At 44.2% G+C, this 25,289-nt stretch overlaps 1 protein-coding gene across 1 annotated transcript in view; it reads left to right on the top strand.

Moving 5' to 3' along the window:
* Positions 1-25,289, top strand: part of LOC147725643 (plasma kallikrein-like) — a 147,076-nt gene that overhangs the window by 113,802 nt on the left and 7,985 nt on the right. Inside the window, exon 5 of the mRNA XM_086964473.1 lies at positions 9,350-9,456. Within this exon, the coding sequence (XP_086820599.1) occupies positions 9,350-9,456 (107 nt within the window). The remainder of the gene's footprint in view (positions 1-9,349; positions 9,457-25,289) is intronic.

Genomic DNA, 25,289 nt, shown 5'->3' on the forward strand with positions numbered 1-25,289 from the left:
TTCCATATGAAGCATGCAGGATAACCAGGAGACACAGACGTCGGCCACAAGCCTTCAAAGAACAACACTTTGAGCAATGGGTGGAAACACCGGCCTTAAATATGGCCTCACACAAGGCTGGGTGTCAGCCAAACTCACCGGTGGCCAAGAAAACCACAACTTCACGGGGTTCAAGCCCCAGGGGACAAAATATATACAGAGCACCCACAAGGTCCAACTGGCTGGTCTAGGTACAGTCCCCAACAAGGACAGGCGTCCGTTACAGGACCTCACAGAGGAGTTTAAATCAGTAGATACTGACTCGGGCTCCCGCTAATGAGAGGGGCAAGGGAGCCAAGCTTACAGCACATCCAGCAGATGCCGTGTAGGGACGGGAGAGATCGTCCCCACGATTAAAAAACACCACAAAGCCGGTAAGTGCAGCCCACGCGCACCAACAAGAAAGGAAACTCTGCAGCACACCCGCAAACCGGCAAATCACATAGCTTGAAAAATAATGAAAGCGCAAAATCACAGCGCGAAGTTTGACAAACAATGAAAGCGCAAGTCACAGCGGGAAGCACATTAGCATTCTAATGTAAGGAAATAGAAGCTAGCTAAGCATGATTAACATGAAATCGTAGAGAACAACAAAATGAGCACTAAACAGTCACAAGAAAACTGAAGAGCACTTATCTGGCTGCGTAGCAGCGAAGAAAGAGGAAGAGGGGACACTAACAATGGACTATGCATTGGACTGAGATGCCCTGATTGGTCACAGTCTCCTGTCTCTGATTGGATGTTACCATGTGTTGTTTTCTTGACTACTTTCCCTTTGGTTCAACAGAAAGGTAGTCTCTTTGTTAATCTAAAGGCTGCTATGCCAATAAAGTGGAGAAAGATTGGCATAATCCTCGCCTCCAGTCCTGACATAGAATTCCAGTGGTCCTGCTTATAAGTGAATAGATTGTGAGCGGGAAGAACCTTGAAAAGTATCTAAAGGCTTCCTCCGGAGCTCTTCGAGAACCACATGTCAACACAAAACAACAGTGCACAATTCACTGCTGTGTGCTGAGTTGATGAAAAATATAAACCCACAATGAATATTGCGAAGCAGCGTGACACATTCATTCAAAATGGAGTGCAGGCCTCGTTGAGGACTAGTTCAACATAATTCAGCATGTCCCAGCATTATTGTTTTATTTAAAATGAGTCATGTTAATATGCAAATATGATTTGAATCAGAAAATAGATTTCCCAGGGCTATTAAAGAAAATCTATACCAAAATAGACAATATTTTTATTAAAATATTTAACACCCAACATATATGTCAGACGATATTTCTGGTTACAATATTCAGAAAATTCGACCTATAACCGAGTAAAATTTTCCAGCGGGGGTTTTTGCAATACACTGAAAAAGTATTTCATGAGAGAGTAGAACGTAAGGACATATTTCACATAAAATATATTTTGTCGGAGCATAATAATAACATGCACCACGTATGACAAGAATAAAGGGCCATATTATCAAGAAAGGGCAATACATTATCGCCGCTTTTATCGGCAGGAAACTGCAGCTAAAGCGGTGATAATGGGCTTGATAATATTCCTTTGTGAATTCCCAAAGAAGCCCATGTTAACACCAGCACCTGGGCTTCTATGGGAATACACAAGGGCATATTATCAAGCCCATTGTCGCCGCTTTAGCGGCAGTTTCCTGCCGATAAAAGCGGCGATAATGTATCGCCCTTTCTTGATAATATGGTCCAAAGTACTTTCACTGAGCCCTAAGGCTGCTCTATTACTCTGAACTAACCTTGTGGGTTCTAAATTATCGGCATATCTTGAAGACTTATTTTTTCAAGTTCAAAAAAGAAGTTTATTGGTGAAATATAGGGTGTCAATATAAACTGCGAAGCAAGCATAAGAAAGGCATGAAAATAAGTAAGTAACACAATACATCAAAGGCAATAACATATACCTAAAAGGGGGCTATAGAGCGAAACACAGGATGATAAGTTGATCATAACTGTAAAGCAATACAAGGATAGGCAGATAAGAGGAAAAATGAAGAAAAAGGAATGTCAAAGGTAATCAAGGGGGTTTGGAGACTTTTTGTTGGACAGGCAATAAATGAAATGGACGTTTAGCACAAGTATCAAGGTATATTGTAATAGGAAGCCACAATTCCATACATTTCGTCGCCATGTGGAGGGGAAAAACAAAAGCAGTGTCCAGTCTGTGGTTATGACATACATTGCACCACCATGCTTTAAAGGAGATGCTTGAAAAGTTTTTCCAGTTGATAGTGATTTGCTGGAATGCAACAGCCAGTAACAAATCAACAATACGAAAATTGAGTGTAACATTCTCCTAACATGAAGAAAGACTTCCCAGGAAAATGTGAATGAAAGAAAATGGGATGTAAGTGTGGAAGATTACATTGATTTGGGACCAGATTTGTTTCCAGAATTCATGAACAACATTACATGTGAACAACATGTGAGAAAGATTAGCTTGTGGAGAGGAACAGGACCAACAGAGGTCCGGGGTCGTGGGAAACCTTTTGTGAAGAGTAGAAGGCGTATGAAGAAGTCTATTATAGATGAAGAACAAGGATTGCTTCAGAGTCGCTGCCCTGGAGGATTTGCGAATTTTAGTCCATAACTTATTCCACAGTGATATAGGCCAAGACATGACAAAGTCGCACTCCCATTGTTCCTCTACCCTAGACTTGGGTCGAATAGTTTCAGTGACTTGAAGGTACTTGTAAATGGCAGAAGCTTTAGGTTTGGACTGTTGAAAAGAATGAAGTTGTGAAGTAGAAGTGGTGGGAGTTGGAGGGGCACATGTGTGTAAAAGTCGGGTATAAGTTGTCATCACTGCCTCCTTAAGTCGAAGGTATTTGGAAGCAAAGGAAGTAGGTAAGTCAAAAAACTGGCAAAGTTGTGTGAAAGGTAGAAAAGTGGAATGCAAAAATAATTTAGATACCCCAAATAATCGTTTTCCTCTCCAGGACTTCCAGTAGAAGGGTTTGTTGTTGATTAAAATGCTTTGATTATGCCAGATGGTTGAGTTGAGAAACTCAGTAACAGTGACAAGGGGAGGAGGAGAGAAAGAGAGAAGCAGTTTGGTAGTGAACTTATGTAAAGGGGTGATTATTGAAGAAGGTTTACAGGAAAAGGAGAGAAATTCAGCAAAAGAGAAGGGGGAGAGGGAGAGACGCTCAACTTCAACCTAAAGAGGGCAAGGATCACCAGAATCCTGTAACCTAAAACAAGCTTGGCGCAATAGAAATGCCTTTTGGTATGACAGAAAGTCCGGGAAATTAACGCCACCTTCCGACCTTGGTGGTATTAATCTGGCAAGCGACATCCGAGACCTTTTGCCATTCCAAAGAAAAGAGGATAACAGTGAGTTCATCTTTTTGAAAAATTTGGAGGGAATGGGTAGTGGAATGTTAGAAATTGTGTAAAGAATTGTGGGGGACAGCATCATCTTGATGGTGTTGAGGCGGCCCCACCACGACAAATAGAGAGGATGCCATCTCGTTGTCAGATCAGTTATTTTTGGGATAAATTTAGTCATACAGAGAGAGATTGTATCCGGGATAGACGGGGTGGCGTGTAAACCTAAGTATTTAATGTGAGAAGAACTCCAGGTAAAATTGGAGGCGCTGAAGTCAGGTTTAAAAGTGAACTTTGTTAGGGGCAGAATCTCACATTTGTCATTATTAAGTTTATAGCCAGAGATAGAAGAGTATGCACAAACCACATCTAAAAAGGCAGGTATAGACTCAGTGGGATTGGACATGAAAAGTAAAATATCATCCGCACACGCAGCAAGTTTAATGTGAGAGTGCGCAGTGTGAAAACCATGTATGTTGGTGTTCTGACGAAGTTTGGAAAGGAAAGGCTCTAAAGCCAAATTAAAAAGAAACGGGGAAAGAGGACATCCTTGTCCGACACCCCTGCCAAGGTCATAGAAGGGGGAGACCGAACCATTGGCACAAACTGCTGCGCGTGGATTGGAATAAAGTAGGGATATTAAACCCTGTAAAATGCTTTTTCGGCATCTAATGCAATTGCTGCAAGAGATTGTTGCAGATGTGAGGACTTCAGCACAAAACAGGGAGAGAAGGGTCATAGGGAGAAAGGATTAAAGACCTACTACAGGTTCACTTCCCCAGCTCCACAATATGAATAACACAAAAGAACCTGTGAGGTCTATCAGCCAATTCTATAGGCCAAACTGACATGTGGTACGCTATGTCAGTGGGTGCTACAGTCACCACAAAACAAACTTATATAGAGAAAGAGAGAGAGAGGGCATGAGTCACATGTGTGAGGAATACAAACTCAAATAATTAAAGCTTGCTCAAAAACTGGTCAACAAAATCCAGAACAGCTGCTTGTGGATAACCATCAAACTAAGCAAGTGATCAGTCATATCATTTGGCCGTCCACACTGTGACCATGCCGGTCCTTAGATCATCTGGACCCCATGCCACACAGTGAGTTGTAAATACTGGATCAGGTCCACAGTGCGCTATGAACCACCTATTGTTGGCCAGTTCTTGATGCAACCTAACACGGAAGTGGTGAATTTAAAATAGGGTGATATGTCTAAACAACTCTTTATTAGGAACAAGGCACATCCCCTAATTAAAACAACAGGAACAGTGCAAACGACAGTATGAAACAAATGACTGTCGCAAATAAGGCCAACATGTTTCTGCCTAACGGGCAAAATGTCCCTTGGCTTTCATCAGGGCCACTGCTCTTAAACGTTGCTACTGTGACAAATGCGTGAACAAAATTACACCAAATTAATCAGCGGAAACAAAAAATGAATTAGAATGGTAGGAACGATACAACCTGTACCTACAATTAAGTACACATCCTCCTTGTCACATGGAAACTCAGCGTGATCTGGAGAAGATATAACAGTAACAGATGTATATCTTATCCAAATTAAGAGCAGTGCCCTGATGAAAGCCAAGGGACATTTTGCGCATTAGGCAGAAACATGTTGGCCCTATGTGACTGTAGCACCCACTGACATAGCGTACCACATGTCAGTTTGGCCTATAGAATTGGCTGATAGACCTCACAGGTTCTTGTGTGTTATTCACGATGTGAGGACTTCGACAGGACGTTAAACAAAAGTCTGGTGTTATCAGTAATAAAACGTCCTTTGACGAAGCCAGACTTCTCAGGACCCAACAGGTCAGGCAGTATGGGATCTAATCTTGCCGCAAGCGATTTGGCAAACATTTTGTAATCTATATTAACCAAGGAAATGGGTCTATAATTCTTACAGTATTTGGTGTCCTTCCCCTCCTTAGGAATGAGGCATATGTGCGCATCAGAAAAGGATCCTGAAGAGGCACTTAAGGTAGAGAAAGTGTCTAATAAAGAATGCAATTTAGGGAGCAAAAGTTGTGAAAAGTGGAGGTAAAATTCAACTGTGAAACCGTCTGGACCATGGGGCTTTATCTTTTTTAAGATGTTGAAAATGAAGTGTGATAAGTAATTCCTGTTGGGATATATCTGATTCCAAGGAGGTAAGGTCATGGGAAAAATGCTGGGGTGTGCATATGCCAGAAAAAAGTGTGATAGAGATTGAGGAGAGGGCTGAGTCTCTGAAGAGTATCGGGTCTAGTAGAAAAGAGAGAATTCAGAGAGAATATTGGCATCTTTATGTTTAAGAACAGAATTGTTATCAAAAACAGATTCAATGTTCAACTTGTTATGCTTAACTTTCAAATAATTAGCCAGGATCTTCCAAGCCTTGTTTCGGCCACCATAAAATTTTGCACTGGATTTCAATAAATACAGAGAAGCATCATCAGTAGATTTTTTGATAAACTGCATCTTAGCATCAACTAGAGCTGTCAAACTATCTTGAGAGTGTGAAGTAAAATATATGTGCTCCAATCTCTTAATTTGCTGAAGAAGATTACTTGTAAATTTGCGGGCCGCTTTCCTTTTTTTGCAACAAATCCAATAATAAAATCTGTCGCTGCAGCTTTAAAAATATCCCAAATGTTATGTTTGGGTATGGAGTGGGTGTCATTAATTTCAAAGAACTCACCAGAAAATTCAATAAAGGCAGTAGTAAATTTAGGGTCCAAAAGAAGGGCATTGTTAAAGCACGATCTCTTAGGCACATCAATTTTGGGCAAAATGTCAATATTAACTGAAACAGGGGCATGCTCTGACAAAAGTATGGGTCCGATTTCGGCATTGGTGAGAGTTTGAGCTATGTTATGGGAATCAAAAATGTAATCAATCCTTGATTGGGAATGGTGGGTAGGTGAATAGAAAGTAAATTCTTTCGTCATCGGGTTGCATAGGCGCCAGGCGTCAATGAGTTTATGTTGGGAAATTGCTTGGGCGAAGAGTTTATGAGATTTGTTTGGGATATAGGGAGCTTTAGAGTTCCTGTCAAGGAAGGGATAAAGAGGTTGGTTGTAATCTCCTGCCAAAATTGGAGCATCTCTAATGGATAGTTTAACATGCGACCATCTACCCTCAGAGTCTGATTCTTGAGATATAAAAGAGTAAGCTAAAGATTTACGACATAAAATTGCCACTCCATTACGTTTCTCATCACCCGGAGAAGAAAATACATCACCCACCCAGCCCCTTTTAAGTTTTGCCGACTCTACATCCGAAAGATGCGTTTCTTGCAAAAATGCCAAATCAACAGTCAACTTGGCTAGGTGAGATAAAATTATTTGTCGTTTGAGTGGAGAATTGATACCCTTAACATTCCATGTAACAACTCTTAACAACATAACATAAAATACAAGATATGATATGTATAGTGAAGAGAAACATAAAAAGAAAAGCCCGTAGAAAAAGGTGAGCGAGAAATGGAAAAGTATTTGTGGAAGAAGAAGGAGAAGAAGTGGAAAGAAAATGTGGCAGAATATAAAGAGATAAAATTACCAATAGACAAGCCAGAGAAAATATAGAGGAGGAAAATGAGAAAAGGTGAAGAACTGCTGGGGGAAGAGATATTACATGAGAAGAAGTAAGAAGAGCAATAACAAAGAAGGAAAAGTAGAGAGAGAAAAAAGAGTGAATCTGAACCGACACCTATCGAAAGGGGAAGAAAAAAGGAAGGGGAGAGGGAAGGGAGAAGAAATGCAAAGACAACTAGATGGAACATTTGGAAGATAAACATACTTACAAAGAAGGAGGGTGTGGGGACACAATCAGGGTTGAAACCAGAAGAGAAGAAGGGGGGGTGGAACCACACGGAGCAGGCAGGACATTTAGGGTCAGCGAGACGTCGAACCGGGAAACATCAAGGAACAGGGTTCTTGATCTATGAAAACATGCGGAGAGCAGCGGTAAAAAATAGCTATAAAGTAGACAAGAGAAACGTTAAATGAAACAGAATTAAGCTAAAAATACTAATAAACATACTAATAAACATATAGAACGTGGAAACCATCTTGAGAAACAAGTAACGTGTACAGTGAAACATGCAGGGAGGAATTAATAGAGAACCAGAAAGATCAGGGAGGGAAGGAAGGAGATGTACCAGAAAGGTCCATATCAGAAGTACGGCAGGAATTCAGGAAACTTCGAAAATGAACAGGATCTTCATATGATGTGGTCTTGTTGTTGTAGGTGACCTTAAAAAGGCAGGGATGGAAGAGTCCATATCTGGCCCCGATGGAACGGAGATCAGCATGCATGTCCAGGAATGCCTTGCGACGAGTTGCTGTAGCTTTAGCGTAATCTTGTGTGAAGAACAGAGGTGATCCTGACCAGGTAGGATGAGGGGAGGCTCTAGCTGCTGACAAAACCTTTAGGAGATCCGTATATTCCAAAAAATACATGATGACTCCTCTTGGCCTCAATGAAGTGGAAGTTGAAGTTGGGGTACAACCAAGCCTGTGTGCCTGTTGAATATTAAGCACAGTACCCTCTGGTACGTGCAAAAGCTTGGGGAGGAAAGATTGGAAAAAGGCAATGGATTCATTCCCCTCACAACCCTCCACCAGGCCGTAGATGCATAAATGATTACGCCTATTACGATTTTCAAGATCCTCCACCTGCTTCTGGAGAGAGTGGACCTGTGACTGCAAATGAGAGACCTTAGTAGACGATTCTTGGAGAGAGGAAACATTTTGTTCCACTGTAGTGACTCTTGCATCCCTCTGCGCCCAGTTATCAGTCAGGGTTTGTAGTTTAGCATTGGTTTCATCCATGAAAGGGCGAAGGACCCGTATTTCATACAACAGAAGCTCCATAGAGATGGATGTTGTGGATTTAGGTGGTGAGGGAGGATCTTTCTTTAATCTTTTGGTGTAGCTTTCCCTGAGGAGATTGCAGATGATTCCATCTCAAGCTGTAAGTCGCTGTTGAGAAAGGATTGGGAAGCTTCGTATCTAGCAAACTCAGAGAATAGTTTGGAGTTCTTAAGAAAGGTACGCTTGAGCACTTAGTTGCAGAGAGTACTGATTTCTTGGCCATGAGTTATAAAAACACACTGGAAAAAATAATTAGGCAGGCAGTTAAGAACGCTCTGAGACCATGTAAGGATCAAAATTCAACGAAATGGCATGAGGAGTGAGTTGGATTCACAATATGAGAAGTACGAGTCACAGGAGCAATGCAAGCAGCACAGAGCTGAGAGGTTCAGGTAAAGGCAGCCAAAAACCACAAGAACCATATGCAAAGAGCAACGAAATTAGTAAAAAAAAAAAAAAATCCAACAGCACAAGCAAGGGGACAAGCCCCAAAAACCTGAGAGAAGATGAAGCAAAAACAGTCTGGAGAAATTAGCAGGTTAGTGCGCCAATATGAAAGTAATAGTAAGTACTGAGGAGAGCCTCAAAATGGCCGCCAAACTTTGTAGGGAAATAATGCCTCATAGGTTGGAGTAAACGTAAAAAGAAAAACAAATGGAGGTTTCAGGTGTCCCAAAAAAAAATGGTCCATCCTGTTGCAGTCAATGCAAAATGAAGCAGTTTGGGGGTTAAGCAGGAGCATGTGCATGAGGCAAATAAGAGAGCATTCCGCTGGAAATGCGTTGCGAAGAGACAAAATGGCGGCCGCGGCCGAAGGAGAGCCGCGACCGGAATGTCCTCGCTGATAAATGAAGCAAAGCAGCTTCAAAAGGTGTCCAAAAGGCTGCAGAGTGTACCTGAAGCGTTCTGACAATACAGGCTTCCATTTCTGAAGCTCAGAAGAGACGCAAACCGCTGATGCTCGCCGGCGCCAACGGAGTACCTACACCGGAGCCACCATGCACGCCGGGCGCCAAGCCACGCCCCCATATCTTGAAGACTTCTTAATTGAAAAATGTTACAGCCCTTAATGTCTTTCTTTCATTTTCTACCCAGACTCACCTGTTATTTGAAGAAGAGCGACTCTGGACTCCCCACTGGAATTTCTTCCTTAACCAATGTCCTTTCAGGCTTCACCAAGAAACCCTCAGAGTTTAATAAAAGTAAGTGTCCCAGCTGAGGAATTGTGCATTTTCTTGAGTGTTTGTACATTGTGCAGTGTGTTCTCACTGTTCAACAAAGCTCTTTTATTCACTTTTATAATTTCTGTCTGTTATTATCTGACTGAAAATTCACAGAAGGACCAGGAATATGTCTTACAACAATTTCCGTTTAGATTGAGCTCCAATGTTGCTGAATGTAGGCCAAAGTGACCTTGTCACCATGGCCAGAGGACCACACAGGGAAGGTGTGCTTTCAGTTTCTTTGTTCACCAGTTCGCTTCTAGGTGATGGGTGCCACATCTGGCAAGCGGTGGGTTATAATTAGGGTCACAGTTTACCAGCATTTACTTTTTTACATTTCCACCTATATTTTTTTTTGCTTATTTTTTTCTGTATTTATCCATATTTGTGTTGTCTTAAGTGTAAAGCTGCAATTGGTGTAGATCTACATTTAATTAACTAACACAAATATTTTACATTTTAATGGCGATTTAAAGTACACTACAGTCATCTGAAAACCCTTGCATTGTGGAACAGCTTAAGGGGAGCTCCCTCTTGCTATTTACTCTTCATTACTGTATATCTTTCGCTGTTTTTTAACTTCCTTACTAGTCAGTCTGCACACCCACTAGCCTGACACTATTAAGAATCTTCCAAAAGAAGAGCTATTGTCCGTATTTTTCAATTGAAAAAAATATATATATAGACTCCTTCCTCCCACTGTGTGTGCAGGGTCATATGGTAGGTTCCCCCTCTAGAAAGTACCAGTAAATCTCCTAAGAGAGGGGCTTGAATTAAAAAAACATTTATAATGTATAGCAGGCCCATTGAACCTTACTTGAGGCAATATGGAGACATCAGTAAAGCTGTGGGACTAACAGCAGCAGCTCTGGAAAGCTGAGGAGATAACAGATGGTCAGCAGAGAGCCTCTGCTTCAGGAAAAGAGCAGCAAAGGACAAACAAGGCAACTGTTAGCAACTAAGAGGTAGCAGAACTTAACCTGCTGTCAATGTATGTTAACAGTGAGTCTGCACACTTCCTAAAAGTGCTCACTCTCTGAGGGAAGAGCACAGCCTTTCACCACCGACCATGCACGCAACCTCAACATCTCCTTCGGGTCTTCTCTAAATCCACCAATCGGGGCCATGGGGGTATCTACCTTGTCAGTGAGTGAAAAGGTTCTGTGCACATATGTTGGTGTACAATTAGTGAATTGTTGTAGCGTGAGGAATTCAAATTTATGGGTTTTGGGCCCTTGGGATAGAACACAGGGAAAACCCAGTAACGCTGTTAAATATGTATCTCTCAACCACTGAGAAGGCAAGGCAGCCTCCTACAATGGCACTTTGACCAGGGGAATCCTCTTTATGGTCGAAGTGTTAGTCATTCAGATCGATGACAACAGTCCTCAGTCTGCCAGCTCTGATCCTTCACAGGTCAGGGCCTCTATCTCGCCTCACGCATTACCACTCCCCCACTTCTTCTTCTCTAGAGATGCGGCAGGCTCAGAATAATTGGTTCTTCTGAGACTCAATTCATTTGGAATCCATGGACAAATGATGATGTCACCTCTTGACTGTGGGCTGCCTTAACTCTTAGAGTTCAACTAAACACAGCTTGTCAATGGTAACTCCTTCCATGAAGAAATATTTAATGCCAATTACCATTAAGGAGGATATTACATTTCCATTGATTTCAATTTATTAAACATAACTACACTTCAATCAATCAATCAATCAATCAAACAGCATTTGTAAAGTGCGTCACTGTCACCCCTATGGGTATCTGGGTGCAGTGTCTCCATTGAAGAGCCAGGTCTTGAGTCTCTTTGAGAAGTCAGCCACAGGGGGCTGTAGGGAGCTGGAGGGGAAGGTCATTGCAGGTCTTGGTAGCGATGTAGGGGAAGAAGAAGTGGTCACAACTGTGGCTGAGACCAATGTGGGGTGAGTGTGCCAGAGCACATGAAGAGGAGTGCAGCTGTCTGGAGGGTTGGCCAATGTTCAATCGATAGTTGATGTAGGCAGATCCTAGGTCGTGGAGTATTTTGTAGGCATCTGTGAGGATTTTGAACTGGCATCTCTTCTGAGTGAGGGGAGACTTATATCTTCTGGATGGGGAGCCAGTGGAAGTCTCTCAGGTTTGTGTGTGTGTGTTTGTGTGTGTGGGGGGGGGGGGCGGGGGTGATGTGGGTTTATTTGGGGAGGTTCATGATGAGTCTAGCTGCAGACTCTTCTGAGGAGCTGGGTAGAGATTCTGAAATAGAGGGCATTGCTGTAGTCGAGGTGACTGTTGATGAGGGCCTGAATGACCGTCTTTCTGGTGTTGGTTGGAATCCATCTGAAGATTCTGCAGAGCATGCAAAGTGTGTGGAAGGAGGAAGAGGCAAATGCATTGACTTGTCTTTTCATGGTCAGTTGGTTATCAAGGATGTCGCTGAGGTTGCGTGCATGGTCGGTCGATTTCTGTAGGCCACCAGCTGTGGTCTCATGCGAAGGTGTTCTTCCCAAAGATCAGTACTTCGGTTTTGCTGGAATTGCGTTGGAGGCAGTTGTCTCTTATTCATTTGGCAGCATTGGTCATGGCGTCGCAGTAGTTGGATTTGGCACTGGAGGGGTCCTCGGTGAGCGAGAGGATCATTTGAATGTCATCCGCATAGGAGATTATGTTGAGTCCCTGTGATCTGATTACGTCTGTGAGGTGGATCATGTGGATGTTGAAGGGGTGGGGCTGAGGGATGATCCTTGTGGTACACTGCATATGATGTCTTTGGGTGCAGAGGTGAAGGGAGGCAATCGGTTGCTCTGTGTGCATCCTATAAGGAAGGATACGATCCACTTGAGGCCATCTAGTTGTATGCTTATGTTGTAAAGTGTGTTGATAAGGGTGTTGTGGAAGACGGTGTTGAACGCCACTGAGAGGTTGAGAGAGGTTGAGGAGAATCAGGGTTGTAGTTTCTCTGCAGTCGAGGAGTGTTCTGATGTCACCTGTGGTGGCTTGCAGTACAGTCTCAGTGTTGTGATATATATGAAATCCTGATTGTGAGGCGTCCAGTCGGTGGCTTTGTTATAGGAATTTGGTGAGCTGCTGGTTGATGGCTTTCTCAGGCACTTTGATCGGGTAGGTGAGCAGGGAGACTGGGCGATAATTTTTGAGATTGCTGGGGCCGGCGGAGGCTTTCATTAGGATGGTTCTGACATCTGTGTGTTTCCATCTATGCGGGAAGGTTGCCGTGATTGGGCTTGCTGAGGTTGTAGAGGTGGTTTGTCAAGGGACCGTGGGCAGCCTGGAGTGAATGGAAGGCATGATGGCTGAGGTGGGCAGGACAGTAATCGGAGAGCAGGTGGAAATTATTTGGCTGATGCTCACTGGTTTGTTGAGTTCATTCGGGTTGAGGGTAGTGGGCTGTAGGGTGAAATTATTGTAGATGTTGGTGATTATCCTGTGGATGTAGTCTGAACAGGTGTCGCCGAGATCTTGGGACAGGTGGGTGGTGTTCTCTATTGCTGTGAGGTTTGAGAGTTCTTTAACTATTTTGAACAGAGTTCCTTTATGTGTTTGACTGCAGAGTTGATGGAGGTGTTGATGGCTGCTTCTTGGCTACTTTGATGTGCCAGTGATAGTTGCTGAGGGCTGTTTTGTGGGCTGCTCTGTTGGCGAGGTTCTTGGTGGCGCGCTATTGTTTCTCAAGTTGGTGGCAGTTGCGCTTGGTTGTCATGAGTTCTGGGAAGTACAAGCTGGCATGATTTGAGGTTTTGTTGTATTTTGTAGGTTTCAGGGGGGCGACTCTGTCTGTGCTGTCCATGATCAGGGCAGCAAAGTTCTGGACGGCCTGGGCAAGGTCTGTTGAGGCCTCTTGTTGGGGGTTGATGAGGGCTTGTGACCAATGCGTTTTTCGGTGACCTTGCTTCAACTGAGGTGGGAGGATAGCTGATGCCTGGTGATGACTTCACTTAATTTGATCCTCATTCTGTTTAGTGCATGGTGTGTGTGTGTGAGCTGCCTTCAAATGTCTTGGACATTGTTTAGGCAACCTACTAGCTTAAAAATGTATAAGAATCTCATGTAGACTTTTAGAATTACTACGGACAAGTGATCTAAGGTGAAGAGTATCTAGGTTTTGGGAAGCAAGGTGATGGAATAATCACAACCGCAAAATAGTCTTTCTGGTTCTGCCTTTGAGAAGGTACCTAGAGACAGTGGTTAGTGCTAAACCCTTTGTCACTGGTAGTATGCTCTGATGTCTAGATTTGAGTGATTTGATGAAAAGTCCCCAATAGAGGTAAATAGCAAGGGTGATACTTGAGGGAAAGTTTTACACTGGATGTAGTTGTAAAATGCTAAACTGTTACGTTTCTCAAAAATTTTGTGTTATGAGATTTTTCCTAAAGTTTTGTAAGTGAGTGCAAACCTTGCATCAAAAATGTCTCAAGAGATACAACAGGGAGACTTGCTTATTTTAGAATTGTCTTTCCAAGACACATTTTCTGTTCCAATTCATCTCATGCCATTATATCATGAGCATTTTTAAAAAAGGTTCACACATGCTTACAAAAAGTTCCTTAAGGTAGTGGTAACCCACATTTCATCATGAACGCATAATTTCATGTAATAGCATAACATTTTCATGGAATTCCATGAAGTTCCATGAGAAAAATGATGTGATTTTACACACTTTTTTACATATAGCAATGTTTTTACATATAGCAATGTTTTGGATATAAAGTATGTCTTCCCTAGACTTGAGGAGGAATGTAAAATATTATCAGCATATTTCTATTAAAAAACAACCGAAAAAAATATTAAGAGCAAAAACAATTAGGAAAACGGGCATAACAAAATATAACAATCAATTAAACTAATGTAATAAGTATTAAAAAAATAAGGTTAATATTAAAACTAATAATAATATAAACCCTAATATATAAATAATTAAATAAATTAACAAACAATATTTAGTAGCAATATAAAATGTTTATAAATCCAAATTCGCCACTAAGTTGGTAAGAAGTGGAATACTGGTACCAAGTTTGTTGTTGTTATTTAGCAATACCAATCACACAGATATAGATGGAACAGAAAATTACATTACTAGACATAGGCCAACCATTATAGTCATTTAACAACCGGCAAATAAACCAATATAGCACACATAACACTTAAATTCAAGTCAGGATTAAAAAAAGGGAAAGCCCGAAAATTGTTTTGGGGAAAAATATATATCATTTGTATATTTATTCAAGTGTTAACAATTTATCACAATCATAACAAATCATTAAAAAATACACATAAAGTATATTGTACATTTCATTAAAAGCATAAAAAAGTCACCAAAATAGACAAAACAAACTTTGGTTTAAAAGTTCGTAAGACCCCTGTTCTTACGAACTTTTAAACCAACGTTTGTTTTGTCTATTTTGGTGACTTTTTATGCTTTTAATGAAATGTACAATATACTTTATGTGTATTTTTTAATGATTTGTTATGATTGTGATAAATTGTAAACACTTGAATAAATATACAAATGATATATATTTTTCCAAAAAACAATTTTCTGGCTTTCCCTTTTTTTAATCCTGACTTGAATTTAAGTGTTATGTGTGCTATATTGGTTTATTTGCCGGTTGTTAAATGACTATAATGGTTGGCCTATGTCTAGTAATGTAATTTTCTGTTCCATCTATATCTGTGTGATTGGTATTGCTAAATAACAACAACAAACTTGGTACCAGTATTCCACTTCTTACCAACTTAGTTGCAAATGTGTGGGACATCTTTGTTTTACAACATACTTCCCCTGTCCCAAATCTGATAGATAAGGGGGCCTCCTTTTACTTTTCATGATATAAATCCAAATTCACAATCATTACATGAAGTATTACATTTTTAAAGTATTATTTTACTCTTCTCCATTCTATAAAGCAGTAAGGTATGTGTTGGACTCAGGAGAGGTTATATTTACTATTCACACTCTAGTCTTGCCAACAGTAGGGTCACACCTCAGTCTAAACATCAGTAGAGAAAGTGTTTGAGTCCAGGGATAGGGGGTTAGATTATTTATTCACACTCCAAACAACAGTCACCAATATTCCCAAAATGAATACACATAAATAAATAATTGTCAATTAAATATTAACAATTAATTTACCCAGTTATAGAATTTTAATATATTTCTACCCTATTCCCTTACAAAACCACTAAACTACTGCTAAAATATACATTACTAACAAAAATGAAAACATTTAAATCTTCTATTCAATATAGAAAATAAATATTAGAACAAATAAAAAAGAAATCACATTACATGTTTATTCATAAATTATGCAAATAATTGATCATTAAAAAATACATTAGCATCTAATTAAAATTATTTGTATTTTAATTAACTTCTCACCCTATTATTCTATAAAACCAGTACCCCATGACAAAAATATAAATTGCCAACAAAAATAAATACATTTAAAAATAATGTAAACTTAAAAAAACAAAAAATCCAACAATTAAAAAAAATAGCATAATAAATAACCTATTTAAATGAGTTAATGTAAAATTATTCATAATTTAAAAAGTATTTAGTCTAAGGCCCCCTGTTGAGCAACAAACTATAGGCAATTTGCACCCAGGGCCAAGTACAATAGCAGAACACTGCTTTGTGCTTTAGTTGTCGATTATAAGGATGACTATACATTTTTTCTAAACTTTAAATTTTCACTGCAAGAATTTGAAAGACAGATTTTGTAAATAGTTATCCATGCATATATAAATATGGAACTTCATCTAGTACAATTTTATATCTCCTGACTATTTTACATATGCGAATCATGTTACAATCTCTTGGTGTGTAAACTTTGTATGTGTGGTTATAAATCTACATATTTAGATAGTTGACTCCCACTGATGGGAGAAAGAAAAAAAAATAACACAATTAAAATGAGTGATTAAATGGATGAAATAAAATTTGAAACAAAGATAGCACAATTGAAATGAATAATTAAATGAATAGAAACTAAATTTGAAGTAAAATGAAAAGCCTCAGAATGCAAATATTTATCCATGCATGGGCATATGGGACTTTATTTAGTACAATTTATTATCACCTGATTATTTGCACATGTGCATCATGTTAAAACCTCTATTTATGTATACCATTTAAGCGTGGTTATGTATCTACATATTTCTATATTATCCACCCACTACAGAAAGAGAAACAATTAAACCAATTTTACTGCTCTCCCCAAACCACTACTCTCTAACTCACGGGTACTCATTGTATGGCCCACAGGGCTGCCAGCGGCCCGGCAAGCCTTCCTGTGACGTGCTTGGGTGCGGCTCTGTGTGTGTGCCCGGAAAGCTGTCTCAGCCTGGGCACACACAGGCAGGGTGAGATGACAGAGGGTGAATGAGGGAGGTAGAGGGAGGGAGACAGAGGGAGAGGGAGGGAAAGGGAGGGAGACAGAGGGAGAGGGAGGGAGGGAAAGGGAGGGATTGAGAGCAAGGGAGGGAAAGGGAGGCAGAGGGAGACAGAGAGAGGGAGACAGAGGGAGGGAGACAGACAAAGGGAGAGTGAGGGAGGCAGAGAAAGGGAGAGGGAGGGAGACAGGGGGTGACAGACAGAGGGTGACAGACAGATGGAGACAGACAGAGGGAGACAGACAGAAGGAGATAGACCTAGGGAGACAGACAGAGGGAGGGTGGCAGAGGGAGGGAGACGGAGGGAGGCAGAGGGAGGGAGACAGAGGGAGGGAGACAGAGGGTGACAGACAGAGGGAGGGAGACAGAGGGACAGAGACAGAGGGAAGGAGACGGTGGGAGACATTGGGAGGGGGACAATGGGAGGGATACAGAGGGAGGGAGACAGAGGGAGGGAGACAGAGGGAGGGACACAGAGGGAGGGAGACTGAGGGAGACAGAGGGTGACAGACAGAGAGAGACACAGGGAGACAGACAGAGGGAGACAGACAGAGGGAGAGGGAGGGCGACACAGGGACGGAGACAAAGGGAGGGAGAGGGAGGAAACACAGGGAGGGAGACAGAGGGTGACAGACAGAGGGAGACAAAGGGAGACAGACAGAGGGAGACAGACAGAGGACGACAACAGAGGGAGACACAGTAAGACAGACAGAGGGAGACAGACAGGGAGACAGAGGGAGGGAGACACAGGGACGGAGACAAAGGGACGGAGAAGGAGGAAAACACAGGGAGGGAGACAGAGGGTGACGGACAGAGGGAGACAGAGGGACACAGACAGAGGGAGACAGACAGAAGATGACAGAGGTAGACAGAGGGAGGGAGACAGAGGGTGACAGACAGAGGGAGACAGAGGGAGACAGACAGAGGGATGCAGACGGTGGGAGACAGACAAAGGGAGACAGAGGGAGGGAGGAGGGAGATAGAGGGAGGGAGACAGAGGGTAACACACAGAGGGAGGGAGACAGAGGGTGACAGACAGAGGGAGACAGAGAGAAGGAGACAGAGGGAGATAGACAGAGGGAGACAGACAGAGGGAGGGTGACAGAGGGAGGGAGACGGAGGGAGGCAGAGGGAGCAGAGACAGAGGGAGGGAGACAGAGGGAGACAATGGGAGGGAGAGAGAGGGAGGGAGACAGAGGGAGGGAGACTGAGGGAGACAGAGGGTGACAGACAGAGGAGACACAGGGAGACAGACAGAGGGAGATAGAGGGAGGGAGACATAGGGACGGAGACAAAGGGAGGGAGAGGGAGGAAAACACAGGGAGGGAGACAGAGGGACACAGAGGGTGACAGACAGAGGGAGATAGAGGGAGACAGACAGAGGAGACAGACAGAGGATGACAGACAGAGGGAGACAGAGGGAGACAGACAGAGGGAGACAGACAGAGGGAGACAGAGGGAGGGAGACATAGGGACAGAGACAAAGGGAGGGAGAGGGAGGAAAACACAGGGAGGGAGAGGGAGGAAAACACAGGGAGGGAGACAGAGGGAGACAGAAGGTGACACACAGAGGGAGACAGACAGAGGGAGACAGACAGAGGATGACAGATAGAGGGAGACAGAGGGAGGGAGACAGAGGGTGACAGACAGAGGGAGACAGACAGAGGGAGACAGACGGAGGGAGACAGACAGAGGGAGACAGAGGGAGGGAGACAGAGGGAGGGAGGAGGGAGATAGATGGAGGGAGACAGAGGGTGACAGACAGAGGGTGACAGAGAGAGGGAGACAGAGGGAGGGAGACACAGGGATGGAGACAGAGGGAGGGAGACAGAGGGAGGGAGACAGAGGGAGACAGACAGAGGGAGACAGAGAGAGGGAGACAGAGGGAGGGAGACACAGGGATGGAGACAGAGGGTGACAGACAGAGGGAGACAGACAGAGGGAGACAGACAGAAGGAGATAGACCGAGGGAGACAGACAGAGGGAGGGTGGCAGAGGGAGGGAGACGGAGGGAGGCAGAGGGAGGGAGACAGAGGGAGGGAGACAGAGGGTGACAGACAGAGGGAGGGAGACAGAGGGAGGGAGACTGAGGGAGACAGAGGGTGACAGACAGAGAGAGACACCGGGAGACAGACAGAGGGAGACAGACAGAGGGAGAGGGAGGGAGACATAGGGACGGAGACAAAGGGAGGGAGAGGGAGGAAAACACAGGGAGGGAGACAGAGGGTGACAGACAGAGGGAGACAAAGGGAGACAGACAGAGGGAGACAGACAGAGGACGACAACAGAGGGAGACACAGTGAGACAGACAGAGGGAGACAGACAGAGGGAGACAGAGGGAGGGAGACACAGGGACGGAGACAAAGGGACGGAGAGGGAGGAAAACACAGGGAGGGAGACAGAGGGTGACGGACAGAGGGAGACAGAGGGACACAGACAGAGGGAGACAGACAGAAGATGACAGACAGAGGGAGACAGAGGGAGGGAGACAGAGGGTGACAGACAGAGGGAGACAGAGGGAGACAGACAGAGGGATGCAGACGGTGGGAGACAGACGGAGGGAGACAGAGGGAGGGAGGAGGGAGATAGAGGGAGGGAGACAGAGGGTAATACACATAGGGAGGGAGACAGAGGGTGACAGACAGAGGGAGACAGAGAGAAGGAGACAGAGGGAGATAGACAGAGGGAGACAGACAGAGGGAGGGTGACAGAGGGAGGGAGACGGAGGGAGGCAGAGGGAGCAGAGACAGAGGGAGGGAGACAGAGGGAGACAATGGGAGGGAGACAGAGGGAGGGAGACAGAGGGAGGGAGACTGAGGGAGACAGAGGGTGACAGACAGAGGGAGACACAGGGAGACAGACAGAGGGGGATAGAGGGAGGGAGACAAAGGGACGGAGACAAAGGGAGGGAGAGGGAGGAAAACACAGGGAGGGAGACAGAGAGACACAGAGGGTGACAGACAGAGGGAGACAGAGGGAGACCGACAGAGGAGACAGACAGAGGATGACAGACAGAGGGAGACAGAGGGAGACAGACAGAGGGAGACAGACAGAGGGAGACAGAGGGAGGGAGACATAGGGACAGAGACAAAGGGAGGGAGAGGGAGGAAAACACAGGGAGGGAGAGGGAGGAAAACACAGGGAGGGAGACAGAGGGAGACAGAAGGTGACACACAGAGGGAGACAGACAGAGGGAGACAGACAGAGGATGACAGATAGAGGGAGACAGAGGGAGGGAGACAGAGGGTGACAGACAGAGGGAGACAGAGGGAGACAGACAGAGGGAGACAGACAGAGGGAGACAGACAGAGGGAGACAGATAGAGGGAGACAGAGGGAGGGAGACAGAGGGAGGGAGACAGAGGGTGACAGACAGAGGGAGACAGAGGGAGACAGACAGAGGGAGACAGACGGAGGGAGACAGACAGAGGGAGACAGAGAGAGGGAGACAGAGGGAGGGAGACACAGGGATGGAGACAGAGGGAGGGAGACAGAGGGAGGGAGACAGAGGGAGATGGAGGATGACAGACAGAGGGAGACAGACAGAGGGAGGGAGACAGAGGGAGGGAGACAGAGGGAGGGAGACAGAGGAAGGGAGGGAGACAGAGGAGGGACGAAGGGAGGGTGACAGAGTGAGACAGAGGGAGGGAGACAGAGGGAGACAGATGGAGGGTGACAGGGGAGGGAGATGAAGGGAAACAGATCGAGGGAGACAGCGGGAGGGAGACAGAGGATGACAGACAGAGGGAGGGAGACACAGGGATGGAGACAGAGGGTGGGAGGGAGACAGAGGGAGGGAGACAGAGGGAGGGAGACAGAGGGAGGGAGACAGAGAGAGGGAGGAGGGCGACAGAGGGAGGGAGACAGACAGACAGATGGAGGAGGGTGACAGATAGAGAACAACAGAGGGAGGAGGGCAACAGAGGGAGGGAGACAGAGGGAGAGAGACAGAGTGAGAGAGAGGCAAGGAGAGAGAGGAAGGCAGAGTGAGGGAGAGGGAAGGAGAGAGAGAGAGACAGAGAGAGAGAGAGGAAGGGGGAGAGAGGGAGACAGAGAGAGTGAGGGAGACAGAGAGAGAGGGAGTGAGACAGTCAGAGTGCGTGAGACAGAGGGAGACATGGATAGAGAGAGGGCGAGAGAGTGGGAGAGAGAGGGAGAGAGAGAGAGACAGGGAGAGAGGGGGAGAAAGGGATAGAGAGAGGGAGGGAGAGAGAGAGAGAGAGAGAGAGAGATGTGTTTATGTCAGGTCTGGTGGCTCAGTGGACTCATCCCAAACCTCTTTTACTACTATGAACTCCCAGGAAACTCTTTCTAAACTCCTCCCGACAACCATTCTTTATCCTATTCATCCAATTTATATGCTACATTTCCACCAATAACAATCTATATCACCCTCTAATAATCCACCACAAATCCATCTTTAGCTCCAAAGTAGCTACTCATTGAAAAGCGCTTCAACTCCTCGCCAGGGTCAGTAAGCGTTACATAAATATATTTACATTTATGCTATCATTGTAAAGTCATGTGTACAAAAAAATTGACACGAAGACAAGATCGTAAAAGATAAAGAAACACACGATCTAGAAAGTGAATACTAGAGCATACGACCAGCAACGATTCAGATAAATAAAAGAGACAGAGCCCTGTGAGAACCCATAAAGTGACAGGAATGGGTTCGAAACGCGTCGCCTTTTGAATCAGGAATGCATTAATTTGCAGTACATTTAATAACTTTGACAAATTTAATATGCACTAATTTGCTACTTGTTGAATAATAGTATCTAAATGTTCACTTTGTCCTTTGTTTAGTTAGATATCATTTATGTGAGTCTAATTGTTGATCAAAATGAATATGGTGTCTATATATGTAATGTAATTTATGTGGTGTTTATATGCAATGTGGAATGTAATTTGTTTTGAAAATTTATGTTGGAATTGTTGAATGTATTTAAGTGTCTTTTTTGTACCTAAACTTTTTTGAATATAATGAAATAAAAAGCAAAAAGGTATTAAGTAAATATACCAAACAGACCATATAGTAATACTGGTTTGTTTTCCTCAATTGGGAGGTGTCAAGTAAGGTGAAGTTGGCAATTTTTTTGTACACATTTAATTGATGGTCCAGCTGACTTCATGGTTAAGAACCTAACTCCTTAGTGTCAGACATCATTGTAAAGTCAAGCATTAGGATAACAGGTGGACCCCATTTTAAATACAGGTAAAGTCATAGGAATAGCTGCCTGTGTTGACACTGAAACTTCAAAGGCACACAGCCTCTCACATGCGATCATAGTTACTCACATGAGTGACAGAGTATGCTTCAACACTAAGCACTGCTAGCTTCAATGACCTGAAGGTTATACATTTGATTCAGGGGAACACAGGGTCAGCTCTCCAGAATTCCGAGGCAGAAAATTGAGACCTGTAAATGAAGTAGCAGTGGCACCTTTAAGTAGAGTCCTTGTAAAAGGTAACAACATGGGGTTCAATGCTATATTTGTAGCACCATCTATGAAATTCCTGGAAATAGCGAATTAGAATGCTCCTCTTACAGGCTATAACTACTATTATTGGCCTGCTGAGGGGTCAATATGGGACTTCCATGTCCCTACTGCCTGGCATTCCTTGCCTAGGTGTGCTTTCTTTCTTCCCCACCCTACTCAGACAAATTACTTTTTACTCATGGATGAGTGATGAATAATGCATATTTTCTGCAGAGGGACACACAAATCCTCTAAATGACTCCACCAGTACAGCTCCTCTGTATCACTCCACCAGTACAGCTCTTTTGCATCACTCCACCAGTACAGCTCTTCTGTATCACTCCACCAGTACAGCTCTTTTGCATCACTCCACCAGTACAGCTCTTCTGTATCACTCCACCAATACAGCTCATCTGTATAACTCCACCAGTGCAGCTCCTCTGTATTACTCCACTAATACAGCTCCTCTGTATCACTCCACTAGTGCAGCTGCTCTGTATCACTCCACCAGTACAGCTCATCTGTCTCACTCCACCAGTACAGCTCCTCTGTATCACTCCACCAGTACAGCTCATCTGTCTCACTCCACCAGTACAGCTCTTCTGTATCACTCCACTAGTACAGCTCCTCTGTGTCATTCCACCAGTACAGCTCATCTGTCTTACTCCACCAGTACAGCTCTTCTGCATCACTCTGCCAATACAGCTCCTCTGTATCACTCCACTAGTACAGCTCCTCTGTATCACTCCACCAATAAAGCTCCTCTGTATCACTCCACTAGTGCAGCTCCTCTGTATCACTCCACCAATAAAGCTCCTCTGTATCACTCCACTAGTACAGCTCCTCTGTATCACTCCACCAATAAAGCTCCTCTGTATCACTCCACTAGTGCAGCTCCTCTGTATCACTCCACCAATAAAGCTCCTCTGTATCACTCCACTAGTACAGCTCTTCTTTATCACTCCACCAATACAGCTCCTCTCTATCACTCCACTAGTACAGCTCTTCTGTAACACTCCACCAGTGCAGCTCCTCTGTATCACTCCACGAGTACAGCTCCTCTGTATCACTTCAACAGTACAGGACCTCTGTATCACTACACCAGTACAGCTCCTCTGTATCACTCTACCAGTGCAGCTCCTCTGTATCACTTTACCAGTACAGCCCTACTTTATCACTCCACCAGTGCAGCTCCTCTGTATCACTCCATCAGTACAGCTTCTCTGCGTCACTCATCCAGTACAGCTCCTCTGCATTTCTCCACCAGTACAGGTCCTCTGCATCACTCCACCAATACAGCTCCTCTGTATCACTACATCAGTACACCTCCTCTGTATCTCTCCACCAGTACAGCTTCTCTGCATCACTCCACCAGTACATCTCATCTGTATCACTCCACCAGTACATCTCCTCTGTATCACTTCACCAGTACAGCTCCTCTGTATCACTCCTCCAGTACAGATCCCCTGTATCACTTCACCAGTACAGCTCCTCTGTATTACTCCACCAGTACAGATCCCCTGTATCACTTCACCAGTACAGCTCCTCAGTATCACTTCACAAGTGCACCTCTGTATCATTCCACCAGTACAGCATCTCTGTATCACTCTACCGGTACAGCTCCTCTGTATCACTCCTACAGTACAGTGTTATAATCTAATGTGATTGATGCATCCTCCCTGTTCCTGCCCCTGCCCTGCTGCTCAGTCTATGTGATGTCATCAGAATGTTGAGAGTGTTTGAGTGGAAGAAGAAGTCAGTTGGTATTGAAGGGCTGAGCAGTGGAACTGCTCCTGGGGGGGGGGGGGGGGTCTCTGGGGTCTCTTGGGTCTCTTGATTATCTCTTGATTACATCCTAATGTAATGGATCTGTACTGAAGAATAAACCAATGATTCTATGGACTACAGATCTTTCAATATTGTAACATACAGCTCCTTTGTATAACTCCACCAGTGTAGCTACTCTGTATCACTGCACCATTGCACCTCTGTATCACTCCACCAGTACAGCATCTCTGTATCACTCCACCAGTACAACTCCTTTGTATCACTCCACCAGTACAGCTCCTTTGTATAAACTCCACCAGTGCAGCTCCTCTGTATCACTCCTACAGTACAGCTCCTTTGTATAACTCCACCAGTGTAGCTACTCTGTATCACTGCACCAGTGCACCTCTGTATCACTCCACCAGTAAAGCTCCTCTGTATCACTCCACCAGTACAGCTCCTCTGTATCACTCCACCAGTAGAGACCTACTTTATCACTCCACCAGTGCAGATTCTTTGTATCACTCCACCAGTACAGGCCTACTTTATCACTACACCAGTACAGCTCCTCTGTAACACTCACCAGTACAGCTCACCTGTGTCACTCTACCAGTACAGCTCACCTGTGTCACTCTACCAGTACAGCTCACCTGTGTCACTCTACCAGTACAGCTCACCTGTGTCACTCTACCAGTACAGCTCATCTGTATCACTCTACCAGTACAGCTCCTCTGTATCACTCCACCAGTACAGCTCATCTGTATCACTCTACCAGTACAGCTCCTGCTCTGTATCACTCCACCAGTACAGCACAGCTCCTCTGTCTCACTCTACCAGTACAGCTCTTCTGTATCACTCCACCAGTACAGCTCATCTGTAACACTCCACCAGTACAGCTCACCTGTGTCACTCTACCAGTACAGCTCACCTGTGTCACTCTACCAGTACAGCTCACCTGTGTCACTCTACCAGTACAGCTCATTCTGTATCACTCCACCAGTACAGCTCATCTGTATCACTCCACCAGTACAGCTCCTCTGTATCACTCCACCAGTACAGCTCCTCTGTATCACTCCACCAGTACAGCTCCTCTGTATCACTCCACCAGTACAGCTCATCTGTATCACTCTACCAGTACAGCTCCTCTGTATTAGGGTCACTAGAAGTCCCGGATTC

Source organism: Lissotriton vulgaris, chromosome 3_2 (genome assembly GCF_964263255.1).
Source record: "Lissotriton vulgaris chromosome 3_2, aLisVul1.2, whole genome shotgun sequence".
NCBI lineage: Eukaryota > Metazoa > Chordata > Amphibia > Caudata > Salamandridae > Lissotriton > Lissotriton vulgaris.